The sequence below is a fragment of the Nanorana parkeri genome, unplaced genomic scaffold (assembly GCF_000935625.1).
Source record: "Nanorana parkeri isolate BGI_ZX_2015 unplaced genomic scaffold, ASM93562v1 scaffold179, whole genome shotgun sequence".
Classification (NCBI taxonomy): Eukaryota; Metazoa; Chordata; class Amphibia; order Anura; family Dicroglossidae; genus Nanorana; species Nanorana parkeri.
Genome location: NW_017306447.1, coordinates 418490 through 432412, shown reverse-complemented (window position 1 = coordinate 432412; position 13923 = coordinate 418490). Strand labels below are relative to the sequence as shown.

General features: G+C 43.6%; 1 protein-coding gene across 1 annotated transcript in view; it reads right to left on the bottom strand.

The window, feature by feature from the left end:
• The window catches only part of LOC108785793 (E3 ubiquitin-protein ligase RNF213-like), a 172391-nt gene that overhangs the window by 143262 nt on the left and 15206 nt on the right, over positions 1 to 13923 (bottom strand). Inside the window, exons 6-8 of the mRNA XM_018554942.1 lie at positions 4407 to 4580; positions 3981 to 4127; positions 1322 to 1935 (exon numbers count right to left, since the gene is read on the bottom strand). Of these exons, the coding sequence (XP_018410444.1) occupies positions 1322 to 1935; positions 3981 to 4127; positions 4407 to 4580 (935 nt within the window). The remainder of the gene's footprint in view (positions 1 to 1321; positions 1936 to 3980; positions 4128 to 4406; positions 4581 to 13923) is intronic.

The following is a 13923-nucleotide window of genomic DNA, read 5'->3' as shown; positions in this document are numbered from 1 at the left end:
ATGTTTTGTTTATTAAAGAAGTTGCTAAAAATATGTATATATACCCTCTAAGTAAGGGCTTATTCACACCAGAGCAGCAGCTGTAATTTTTGTTTCAAAGTTACACATTTTTAAAGTCCCCACCCATACATACACGCATGCAAACATGCGTCGGGTGCGCATACCTGCGAAAGCGATGATTGTGCCCATTACGCCGCACATGTTACATATCGCCGCGAACATTGCAGTGTGAGCTATAATTCTAGGGCCATCAATCACTGATAACACTAAACTGATGAGCTGTAAAAGTTTTTAAAGCGTCGCCTATGGTCAATTTTGGGTATGGTGGTGTTTTGCGATTTTGCGAATGCGCGCAATTTTTAAGCTTGACATGTTTGGTGTCTATTTACCCGACGTGACCCGGTCTTTTATGTTTTACCAAAAAACTGGGTGATTATAAATGTTTCCTAACATAATGTAAAAAAATTTAATAAATAACAAATACTTGAGCTGTAGAAAATAATAACAAATCGTGCTAGTACATGTTCCAGGCTAAGAGAAATGAATTGTATTAAAAAAATGTTTTGTTTATTAAAGAAGTTGCTAAAAATATGTATATATACCCTCTAAGTAAGGGCTTATTCACACCAGAGCAGCAGCTGTTGGAACGCACAGCAATTGCTCACTAACGTTCTCCCTTTGTTCTGGGACGGGAGGGTGCGGCACCACAGCAACGCCCCCCCTGTTTTTCAAACTATGATCCGGCCCCCAGCAATGTCTGAGGGACAGTGAACTGGCTCCATGTTTAAAAAGTTTGAGGACCCCTGTCCTAGATTGTTCACTTCTCCTGTTAGTCTTTTTACAGCATCTCATATCTCAGAACCTCAGTGTAAATTCTAAGCCTTGCCACCCTTTCCACCACTACAGCAAGCAAAAGAAGTCAGTAGAAAAAAAAGAAGAAAAAAAAAGAAAACAAAGAGTTGTATAGTAGCAATAATAATGGCCATCATAATATATATTATGACATAATTGTTAGGACACAATTACTCTACAAGCCTAATACTGTACAAACTTCTTTAGGGCTCGTCTTTACCAATGCCGTTGAGCTACATCGATCAGCATAGATCAACACAGTCTTAACACAAGGGCACATAGAAAACAATACTTCTATATGTGCCCTGTTCACTCCACATCCAGTGTGAATGGGGCCTTTACGTTTACAGGTGTTCATTCATAGACATACTGTCAGGCTTTACCTTTATCACCACAATATGGACATAATGCTTACTAATTTACCATCAATTTTAGTAAAAAATATATGGATTTATACTGTCTTACTTACAAATTGGAGCAGAGTTTCTAACGTTTGGAAGTCCCCATCCAGATTGAAAGAACTTTTTACTTCAAATATAACCTCTGCAGAACGAAAGGCTACATCAAGTTCATGGTACTCTTCAATCTGACTCACACGTTTCGAGATCCATGTTTTATTATCTCGGACTCCCAAGCCACACAAGATTTCAAGTTCTTTTTCCAGATTTTTATAATTGTCTTTGAAATCTGCTAAAAACTTGTCCACAACTTCAAAGGTGACTTGTCCAGATTTAAGGTCATTATAAATCTTCTTGCAATTTTCCAAACATGGATTGAAGAGTTCATCGACTATTTCCTCAACTGTGTACTCAGTGTCATCTTCACTCTCATTAGAGGACTCACTATGAGAACTCTCAGCAACAGCATTGGCTTGTCTCTCCCAACAAGTGGTAAAGACATGGCTAGTCCTGAAAGTGTTCAGGTGTTCAGCCATGGTCATGGAAGGAGCACTGAGGTTATAATAAGACAAGGCATGTCCAATAAATTCATCAGGTGAATTAGGAGTCTTTACAGGTAATATATCCATTAGCTTTTGTGATCCCAGTTCTTGTAAATGCTTTGCATGAATTTCAGAAACATTCACTTGGAAAAAAAACATTATTATATTACAGTAAAATGTAAACTGTTGTTGGAAATATGTCACTATAAAAATATAGTAAATGCCTCTGCTGACTTTAAAATGTGTAAGGTGTGTACCTATGACCCTTATGTTGTCTCTGACATGAAAATAAAGTTTTCAGGTCAGGAATCCCAACTTCACTAGCAACATACTTATTCTGAACAGTAATTGGCTAGGTAGTGGAACTAGTATAAAGATAACAGTCCTGAAGCTTGCATCTTTAAAAGAGGTCAACAATGGCTGAATTCATATTTCAGTTTTCACAGGTGCGTCTGCCATGAGCAAATTATATAAAGCTTTACAGTGTAGAACATAAACACAAATCGTACAAACAGCACTCTTGTAATGGTATTGAGGGGGTAAACAATTAGTGACCCTAAGAAGTGTGCAGCCCTGAAACACAGGAGGAGTGCCTGTGGATATGCAAACTAGAAACAAAAAACCAAAAGGGCGCAACACTAGGTGGGCTAACTGACCGGGTCGGAAGACCCAGGGAAGGTGACAGGGAAAATTATGTGACAATGGGTGCAAAAGGCGAAAAACCAATGGATAGCTGAGGAAAAGGAATGGGCACTTACATTTTAATTCATGGGACCAGCGGATGGATGGCCGGTGTGAAGGATCGGGTCATCCGTGGTGTCTATCTGGAGCTGGTGTGCCGGAGGATGTGCATCCACACGGAGAGAGGAGGCTGTGGGCGAGGGAGAATAGGGGGGGTGATACCTCTTTTTCAAGCTTGAGTTCCTTCTCGAGCTTGAAAAAGAGGTATCACTCCTCGAAACGCGTTGCCCACTGCCCTCCCCCCCCGCTACTCCCCTCTTCCCATCACAGACCCGACTGACAGCTGACAACTTTCAGCCCACGGCTCCCACACACTGCCCCAGTCTGCGCCGACAGTGACCGAGCATCACGATCCACAGCCGCGGCCACAGCAGTTCTGCCTGCTTCTGACACCGCTGATTCTCTCCCACACAACTCTGGACTCACACAGGACTCACACAGCGGGCCACGGACTGAGTCCCCAGTCTTGTGGTTTCTCTTCCCCCTCCCCTTTTCTCCCTCGCCCACAGCCTCCTCTCCCCGTGTGGATGCACATCCTCCGGCACACCAGTTCCAGATAGACACCACGGATGACCCGATCCTTCACACCGGCCGTCCATCCGCTGGTCCCATGAATTAAAATGTAAGTGCCCATTCCTTTTCCTCAGCTATCCATTGGTTTTTCGCTTTTTGCACCCATTGTCACATAATTTTCCCTGTCACCTTCCCTGGGTCTTCCGACCCGGTCAGTTAGCCCACCTAGTGTTGCGCCCTTTTGGTTTTTTGTTTCTACAGTGTAGAACATAGTAATTTGCATTCCTAACAATAATTTTAAAAAAAATCACCAGGCAACCCCACATTGTTTGTGACAACTAGAATCATTGTGATAGTACCTGAAATCTATTCTAAGCAAACATTGTTTTGAAAAAAATGAAAAAAAGCTGCAAATTCTCATAATTAATTTCTTGGGTATACTTATTTGAGGATTACATGCATTTAGTGTTTTATATAGTATCTATCTACTCAGTAAATAGGCACTTTAAGAGGCAGAGTTAGGAGCTTCACTGTCTAAAGCATTTGCTTGTTCCTGAACTACCCCAGTGCAGCAGTCTGGCCATCTCAGGCCAGGAGGTGGGGAGGGCCAGTACAGTTTAACGCCAAAGGGAAATGCCTGAGTCTCCCTTGTAATGCACAAATTTGGACTGTAGTCAGGCTTCTATTAGGAAAACAAATATTATTAGGGAAGATAATAAACAGTGATGCTTCAGCTTTAATTATTTAGTTAATAAAACAAGGAGTGGTCATTATATGAAACAGCTTCATTTTTGTACTAATTGTACTATATGAAGTTGAAAAGATAATCTTCTCCACTGCTGATATAATGAAGACAAACTGAGAGCTTAGGTGAAAACCAGGATATTGTATTACAGGCTAAAAAAGTAATGTAAAGTAAATCGGGATTGAATACCTTTTATGTACTTATCAACACTATCGATCATTTTGAGAAGACTGTTCACCCATTCACGCTCTATTCGTAGTTTGTCTATTCCAGCCTTCCACCACGTCAACACTTGATTTATTTCATTCAACAAGGGTTTCTCGTTTTTTTCGGTTTCTACAAAAGAAAAGCAGACAACACCGATCCATCATAAACACACTGGGGTGAATTTACCAAACTAGAGCAGACAAAATCTGGAGCAGATTTGCACTGCAGCCAAACAGCTTTTCTCTCTTATTTTTAAATCTTACCTGAGCAAACTGAAGAGAGATGCTGATTGGTTGCCATGGGCAACTGCTCCAGATTCTGTCTGCTCCAGTTTTGATAAATTATCTTCACTGTCTTTAGCTAGTCAAATGAAGTATACAACATTTTGTCTAGTTTTAAAGAACTTACTCAGTTTACAAATGGCTACAAACTGCTCCTTGTGCTTTAGAATACTCTCTATATGTTTATAGAGCACCTTTCCATCCATGACATTCCTTACAGCCTCCAGAAATACAGATTCTGAAAGAGCCACCAGTTCTTGGATGTCCACTCCAAACTGTGATATTATTCGGCTATCTGTTCCTGAAATTAAACACGCCAAATGTTATTAGAAAAAGTTTATTCAATGAGCGATCATGACATAGATGTAGGCCCCCATTACTCAAGAGAGTACTTGGGGTGAGCCCTGAAGACATCTTTAGCAGCTATGGAATTTAAAAAAGACAGAGACACCTGTATAGGCCAGCCCATTCTAAAACAACTTCTTACCAAAAAGTTGCAGAAAATAGGAATGTTATACTTACCGTAAAATAATTTTCTTGAAGTCCAATGAAGGAAACAGGAAGTCACTAACTGTTAGATTATACTGCCATCTTCAGGAGGATTGACAATAGAAAAAATCTTCCTTCTGATGAACTGTAGCTATACAGGGAGACGGAAGAATAATGTTCTGATTAAGCTTCTTGGTCTTTTGCAAGACCAGAAAAGGTTCACCAAATAATAAGGCCATCAGCACTAGCACAAGCCTTGTGGAGGTGGTGGCTATAAGAAACACCAGCTTATGGGTAAGCGTGGAAAGAAGAATATTCCTGATAGGTTTTAAAGGAAAGTCTTTGAAGCAGCAAGAGTGTTAAATTGAGATCATGAAAAACTAATGGAATGGTGAAAGTGATAGCAGTGATAATAGTGATCTTCTATCCAAACTTTTGCGTACCACACATCAAACAAATGCTCCAATCCACACATGATAAAATGGTGCACAGGTGGGTGCTCACCTGAGATGATGACCAATATAGGTCATACAAAACTGTTCCCTTCTTGGCGGGGAGGGACACCCTTTAGGCATATAGACCGGACCAGTTCACAGTTATATCCATCCAGAAAGAGATAAGCAATAAAAACAGTGCGTATCGTCCAGATAAATAATAAAACTTTAATCTTTAAAAATGTACTCACATGGATTGAGTCAAAATAAAACAGTGTAGAGAAGTACAATCAATGTTGCAACTCAATACTGCACGAACGAGGACGATCTCCCGTCCTTCCGGCCGGATAACGAAAGTGACGTCAGTGACTCTGCCCACACTACGCGCGTTACGTCTCACGTAACTTCATCAGGGATCTGTAGTCACTGACTTCAAGGTCTCCATTTAAGTACAAAATCCCACACCCCCTTTAATTAGAATAACCAATAGAGGAGCCCTAATGAAAAGTGGTCAAAAATACAGAGCATCAGATCGCAATGAAGGAGATAACGATCCATGCAATTGACGACTCGGAAGCAGGTGGAGGCACACAATTTCTATAATGACACAGAGGCTAAACTAAATAATACAGCAACTAGAGTAAATATATGATCAATGAATCAATATTAAGAACAAATATGATCAGATACTACATTAAAAACAATCACTCAAATAAATAATACATAATCATCCTCAGGCATTAGAGATAAAACAATTCAGATCAAATTCTATATTAAGACAAGATGGTGACCAATAAATTAATTACTTTGCTTATTTTTTGAATTTCAGGATCCAGCCAAACCCCAGCAAAGTCTGACCTGTCAGGGCTGCATTGTCTGCCTATGCTGACTGTTCCCTAAGTATGTATCCCACAATGGGAATGCCCCAAGACCACAGTAAAGCTAGTACTGGTACCAGAACACTGGTAAATACCTGAGGTGCAGAAAAGAAGCTGAATGGAAAAGTTACAAACTGATACTGAAGAGACTCCATAGCAAAGTGTAGAAATCACTGGTGCACTGGAAAGTCAGGGACATGTAGGTACACACCCTTGATGTCCATAGACACCAGGAAATTTCCCTGGTGGAGGGAGAAGATGACAGACCTGCTGGATTCCATACAGAATTTCTGGTCTCAAATGAAGACATTTAGAGCCTTTAAGTCCAGGATGGGACCATATACCCTAATTGGGAATGGAACAGAATGGATTAAAACCTCTAAAATTGTTCTCCTTCAGGGACTGGGAAAATGACACTCTGGTGCAGAAAATCCACTAGGGAGGTCTGGAGATTTGCTAATCTGTGAAGTGACACAGGGAGGTTGGAAGTGATGAACCAAGTGAAACTCTAGTTTGTAGCCCCTAGAAACCAAAAGCCGGACCCTAGCATCTAGAGGCAGGCTGTCTAGGTATCCACAAAGGCTAACCCCCTCACACACACACACACTTTTGAAAATTAGGGAACACCTTCATGCTAAAGAGGAGTTGTCTGCTGGCATTAAAGTATTGAAATTCCAGGCCTTGCAGGTAACCTAAGAGCAAGGCTTGGGTCTGGACTTGGAGTTTGCTGTTGTGGAGTAATGAAAAGGACTCTCCTTAACCTCCAGCAAAAGGTGAGACTCCGTGTATTAAGCTGTAGGCTTTTCTGGCTAAGGCAGATGGATGTTCTTGCCACCTTTGGCATCCTTGATGATGGCATCAAAAGTAGACCCGAAGAGAAAGTGTTTCTTAAATGCATGTTCCTCAGTCCAACACTATAGCAAAGTGTTCTCTGCACATGAACTGACAAGTGGGTCATGCCGGAAATGAGAAGAGAAACCTCTAGCAGCCCATCAGCACTGTAGCAGAGGGCTACAGCCACTTGCTCCAAGTATTATATGACTAAGGGATTAACCACAACAGCCTCCAGCCACTTATCGGTGAGGCCCTTGAAAATAGGTGCATTTTCCATCTGGATGGTGGTCGCTTTGAAAGATGGGAAACTGTCAGATACAGAGGGAGAAGACCACTTTTCAACAAAGTTTTCTTCAAATGGGTACAAGGCTAATTAGCGCTTGGGGAGGAAAAATGTTGTCTAGGTTTTTCCAGTCTCCATAAACATCTAGAACAGTGGGTGCACCAGAAAAGTCTTGTTACTTTAGGAGCTCTAAAAAATCCCAGACGAGGAAGCCTCTTTGTCTAGAATCAGACATGTTGCAACCATGCAGCAGTAAGGCAACGTAGCTCAGGCTACAAGGCAAGGTTTCAGATATTCACAAAACCAAACTACTGGTAGCAGGCGAAGGTTCAGAGGTGACCAATTCACTGTATCCCGGTAGCAGAAAAAAACGAATATCAAAGTTCCAGGTTAACCCCCTGCAAAATCTGGAATATGACACTCCAAAGCCAGCCTTAAGAGGGCTGCTTTGTATAGGTGCTGTCATACAGACCAGCTCCAGTAGTGATGTATTGATTGAAAAGAAAAAGTGCTGGCAAAAAGTAGGTTAGTGTTTCCCCAGCAAAGCTAAAGAAAAAATGTACAGTCTTCTAGGACACTAGCAAATAAATGAAGCATGCTGGTTGTAGGATGGGTTATCCTGGGCTGGCCCATAACGTTTGTTTGCCATTGTCCAATTCTCCTGTATGTAGCAGTATAACCTGACACCCAATAGACAAGACAGAAAATAACTTAACCCATTACAATTAGTGGTAATTTTTATTGAGGCTTTATTTATTATTACTTTTTTTTACTTTGTTATCAAGGATTTATTTTGCTCCCTAATTTTACAGCATAACTTCAGACAAAATTCCCTTTTTTTCGTTTTGGAAAATGTATGGAAGAGATAGAACCTTTGTCAAGTTTTTACTGCTTATTAAGGCGTCATTGAGATTTCCCCCTTCCTTTCTGCCCCACTGATTTACTGAAAAAGTAATTATCTCCAATGGTGACAGAGCTGATGGGGTTTCTAGATTTCACCTACTTTACTAGCAATAAATGTAGTTATTACAGTCTGTGCCCCTCTTAGAGATTTTCCCTCATTTTCAGCCCTGGTGACAATGTTGCCACTGGTACAGGAAGTGAAGGAAACTCTTCCCTCCTAGGGCTGCACAGAGAGGTAAGAACTGACAAAGGTTCTAATTCTTCTCTACCCAAAAATACAAATATTGCTTTGGCTTGAGATATATAATGCTCTGTGGTTCTTGTTTGCAGAGCTGTTTTCTGTGTGAACAGTTTATAAATACACCCCAAAGTCTATGTAAATCCAATATCTATTTTTAGCAGGTCTGTGTACAGTTTCCTTATTCTTACCTGGAGATCCTGCCAGCAAGTGCACTTTAAGCAGTAGCATAGTCAGTCTTCCTCATTTGGCTGTTGGGCTGTCTATCTGATAGACTTGATATGCATCCCAATGGCCAACTAAAGGGGTGGCTGACAACGCTGCTGCTATTTGCGAAGCAGCAGCTTAGCACTGTTAGCCTGTAACAGGAAGTGCTGTTACTGGCAGGATCTGCAGGTAAGAAACTCTGCAATAGATTCATAAACAAAATACTCATAGAAGGTGCATGTTCAATTGCTTGCTGAAAGATGGGCATTATTTTCTTTATATTGTTTAAGCTATTAAGCTATCTTTTTTCCCATTTTTATTAGTTTATAGGGGATGCACACTTAGTCTATGTTCCCAACAGGCAGAGTTTTACTCCCTCAGTTTTGCATTTGTTGACCCGTCCACCATTATAATATACTATGTGAAATTATATTAATTGCCCATTAAAAGATGTTCTGTTACTATATCACTAAATCATGCTGGGGACTCCCTAACTACTCACCTACTTGCAACCTCTCACTAACCTTCACAATTTTCACAACAGACTAACCAATTTCTGTCTATCCACCACACATGCATAGGACCCCATAACCATTTAATTTATTGCATAGGCTGCAAGTTTCCCTAGTTTTAGTACTCACAGAATCTTCTCGCTCTAAGGCCTGGTTCACACGTGAGCGTTTTTTTGCACGTTTCCGCAGGAAAACACAAAATTCAATGCATTCCAATGTGAAACATTCACACCTGCGCATTCGTATGCACGGGAAAAAACGTGCAATCCGAGAAAAGGTACGTGCACGATTTTCCAGGTGGGTGCCACACGTTCTAAATGGTTGAAGCAGTGAACGCACGGAAACTGCACACGCTTAGGTGTGAATGAAAACTTAAGGTTCTTTCAAGTGCATTGAGAATGTAATGAAAGAGCAACGCTGATTAACGCGCCTATAGTGTTAACAAGGCATTCGGCAGGCATTTTCAAGGCATTAAGGAGGCATCAAACTTGCTTGCAAAATGAGCTACAAGTAGAGGAGTGACTAGCTGGATAAAAGCTGTCCTCTTGCTGGCAAAAGTCTGGCTGTGTGCAAACAGTAAGTGCCATCTACACCTGCTCTCTCCACTCACCCTATGATTCCCCAATGGTTTCTAAGAGTGTAAAACCGCCTGTGCCTCTCCTAAAACAACTGTGCAAAGCTTCTTAAATGCCCGAAAAATGCTATATGAGCATTGACCGATCGTTTAAGGGGCGTTTCATTATATTTCAATGGAGGCATTTGTCCAGCAGAACTGCCTCCAGAACGTGACATGCACTCTATTTTAAAACACACAACAATACAACCCGCTAACACCCATGTGTGAACTGCACTGGGCAGTTGCTATTACATTATCCCACATGAGCATTAATAGGCTGCAGAGACGCTTGAAAAACGCTTCTCTAATGCCTGATTTTAACAGAGGCCTTACTCTCTTTACCTTCTCACACCTGTAACCCCCTGTGTTTCACATGCTACCTGTTCTATTTCTCCCCTTTTTTCCACATCACCCACAAACTGAAAAAGGAAAGACAGAAATCACTCAACAGATTGATCACAAAAGATTCTAACCTTGAGGATGCATACCAAAGAATCTTTAGACCAAATAGTAGCACGCAAACTTAAACAAAGCTCTCATTGAAATAAAACTAAGAACAACTTCTGCCTTGAAATGTAACATCTTTTTCCAACAGAAATCATTGCATTTAACTTTACCCCTGGCATAAAAGACCACAATGGGCAGATCCACCAGACAGCAAATGCTACCGTTTTACACTCACTACTCCCAAATGTATAACCTGCTACAAAGACATGCTCGTTCTGACACTTCAGATGATAGTCCCTCTATCATTAGAGAATTCCTCATGAAAAATAACCTACAGTACGTTCTTTAGACTCTTCATTCATGCACAAATTAGAATCCCCATACTGAAGACGACCTCAAAATTGGTTTTATCTCTAACGAAACAAAGCAACTGCCCAGTCCCTAATGGCTTCACAACCCAATATTTAAAACCTTTTTCCCGCTTTTAGTTCCCACCTCCTTAAAGTATATTTCCCCCTCCACAGCCAAATTGGGATAACACCTATTTTATATTTGTTATATGTTGCCATTCACATATCATACGTTAAAAAACTATTTTTAAAATGCTTATAAAATGCAGTTTAAATTGCTTTTACTTGGGTATTCTACTAGGGTTTGTACTTGGTTTCTTAATGGTTAACATTTCCACTTGCTTATTCTGTCACGGTCTGCGGACTGGAGCACTAGAGAAGATAAGCTTCAAATCTATGGAGTGGATTGAAAGCACGGACTGGAGAGAAATCAGGGATGTAGGCAGGGCCGGACTGGCCATAGGGCAAACCGGGCACTTGCCCGGTGGGCCGGGCCGGCCCGAACACAATCAACCTGATTGTGTTCAGGCCGGTTTGCTATGCCTTAGCAGAGCCGGCATTACTACACAGTAGACACTAGAGGGAGCTGGTGGGGGAAGCCAAAAAAACACTTCCTCACCCAGCTCTCTCTAGTCTCTACTCTGTGCTTTCTCCTGGGCTGCTGGCGCTGTTCCTGTCCCCCTGTCCCGGCCGAGATATTTACATATGAATGGGCCTCGATGATTTGCATATCAATACGCAGCGGCCCATTCATATGTAAATATCACGGCTAATTCATATGCAAATGAATGTCGCCGCCCCTGCTAAGGAAGAAAAAATGCCTGAAGACTGCAAGAACAAGGTAAGTTTAAGCATGCGTATGGTGTATGCGTTTGTTACATTGGCGGTCATTGTGAACACTTTCGTTACATTGGCGGTCAGTGCGAATAGTTTTGTTACATTGGCAGCCGGCAGCGCCGCACTGGCCATCGGCCATACTGGGCAATTTCCCGGCATCTCCCTTCCCCCGCACCCTTCGGTGGCCAGCAGCTTCGGCATAGGGGCGGGCCGAACATTAGGCTGATTGTGTTCGGCCTGTCCCGGCCCCTATGCCCGAAGCTGCTGGCCGCCGAAGGGTGCCGGGGAAGGGAGATGGTGCCGTCAGATGAGCTGCGGAGGGGATCGTGGCAGGCAGTGCTGAGGTACCCACTGCTGCGACCCGTCCTGTCAGCTCTCTCTCTCCTCCCGGCCGCTGCAGCTACAGAATGGCCGAGAGGAGAGAGAGCTGACAGGAGGGATTGCAGCTGCGGACACTGTCAGATGCAGACCGTGTTGCTGAATCTGCGTATCAATCAAGCACAATCGATGCGTCCAGGGAGAGTGTTTTCTAACCGCATGTAATCATATCACATTCCATTACATGCGGTGTGCAGGTGTTTACATGCAGCTGCTGTCACCTGATCATTAACTTGAATAGGTGACAGCTGCCACTTGTAAACGCCAGATTAGAGATTCCTGCTGCAGTAAAACGCACGTTTCTGTTGCAGAATCCCTAATCGCACCTAAACCTACAGATATGAATAGGGCCTTATTGTGAGTATATTGGTGTCTGTACTACTTAAAGGAGAACTATGCGGTCAGGGCTTTTCCCCATAGTCCTCCTAAGGGTAACGGGAGGACACAAACTAGCATCCTCCCGTTACCCTAGGCTCAGTATACTGCGAGCTACAGCTCGCGGTATACTGAGACCCCGCAGCTAAACCGAATCCTGACAATTATGTCTGGATCCGCCCAGCTGCGTGACTGACAGCTGGCTCTGCCTATCTAGAGGCAGAGCCAGCTGTACCCACCCCCTCCCCTGTCCGTTCTGCCAGTCAGTGCTGGCGGAGCAGGGAATCCAGCTGTGACAGGATCGTGATGTGAGCGAACGCCGGTATGTGTTCGCTCACCTCCCGATCTACTGAGCCGACCTGTGACAGTCTCATTGTCACAGGTCGGCTAGAACTATGAGGTGAGTGAAAAGCACTCACCTCATAGTTCTCCTTTAAACTCGATACAGTTACATTTTATTTTAAAGTATGAAATGTGGCCCCCATGAGAGAAAAACATTTGTCGAGTGGCCCCCGAGATGGAAGAGGCGGGGGGCAGAGACACTGACAGAGGAGGCGGGAGGCGTCGCCGAAGCTCCAGGACGGTGAAGATCACAAGGAGGCCGCGTCGGGCGCCGAGGATGAGGAGGCCGTGTTCCAAGAGGTCAGGCCGTGCAAGGTAAGAGGACTGTGCTGGCAGAGCCCAGCATAGATTCTGCACAGCCCACCAAAAAGTCTCAGGTGTGCTGTGCAATACCCTTTGGTGTGCTCTGCAGTCTGCAAAGCCCACCACAGATCCTGCAGAGCCCCCCTGAGATCCTGCAGGGTCTCAGGGGGGATTTGCAGGATCTGTGTCGGGGTCTATGGTTGGCTCTGCAGGGTCTCAGATGGGCTTAGCACACTGAGACCCTGCAGAGACCACCAGAGATCCTTCACAGCCCACCTGAGACCCCACAGAGCCCACCACAGACCCTGCAGGAGTAAGGATGGGCCCGGGCGTGTTCGCTTACGTGGGCCACCCGCGGCATTTCAAGAATACACATACTATAGATTTTAATAAATATTAAACTGAACTAGGGTCAGACTAATCCAGGACATTATTCATCTAAATTGCCCCACTCAATATGGCCACTGCTTGCGCCCATATTGAGTGGGGCACTCAGATTAATAACGTGCTGGATTAGTCTGACCCTAGTTCAGTTTAATACTTTATTGCTCTGTAGTATGTGTATATGGAAGTGCCGCGGGTGGCCCACGTGCAGTAGAGCCTTCTAGGCCGAACCTCTTACTTCTAAGTAAGTCAGGTCGTTGGAGATCTTGAGGAGTTGGAGTTTGACAGAACACCGGCTGCCTTTCTGAAAGCCCGCTAAATAGTCGGGCTCCTCGGTGGCCACCTGCAACTTCCTCCGCCCACTTCAGCTGCCATAGGCTAGGAATAAGACTGTAGGGCTACCATTGGCAGAGAAAGAGCGGGTCCTGAAGTGAGGGCACAAGGAGGCAGCTGGGCATCATGCTGGACTGGAGGCTTCACCTGAGACTAGAATTCTGACCCTTGTTCAGTTTAATACTTTATTGCTCTGTAGTATGTGTGTAGGGAAATGCCGCGGGTGGCCCACGTGCAGTAGAGCCTTCTCAGCCAATCCTCTTACTTCTAAGTAAGTCTGGTCGTTGGAGATCTTGAGGAGTTGGAGTTTGACAGAAGACCGGCTACCTTTCTGAAAGCCCGCTAAATAGTCGGGCTCCTCGTGGGCACCTGCAACTTCCTCCGCCCACTTCAGCTGCCATAGGCTAGGAATAAGACTGTAGGGCTACCATTGGCAGAGAAAGAGCGGGTCCTGAAGTGAGGGCACAAGGAGGCAGCTGGGCATCATGCTGGACTGGAGGC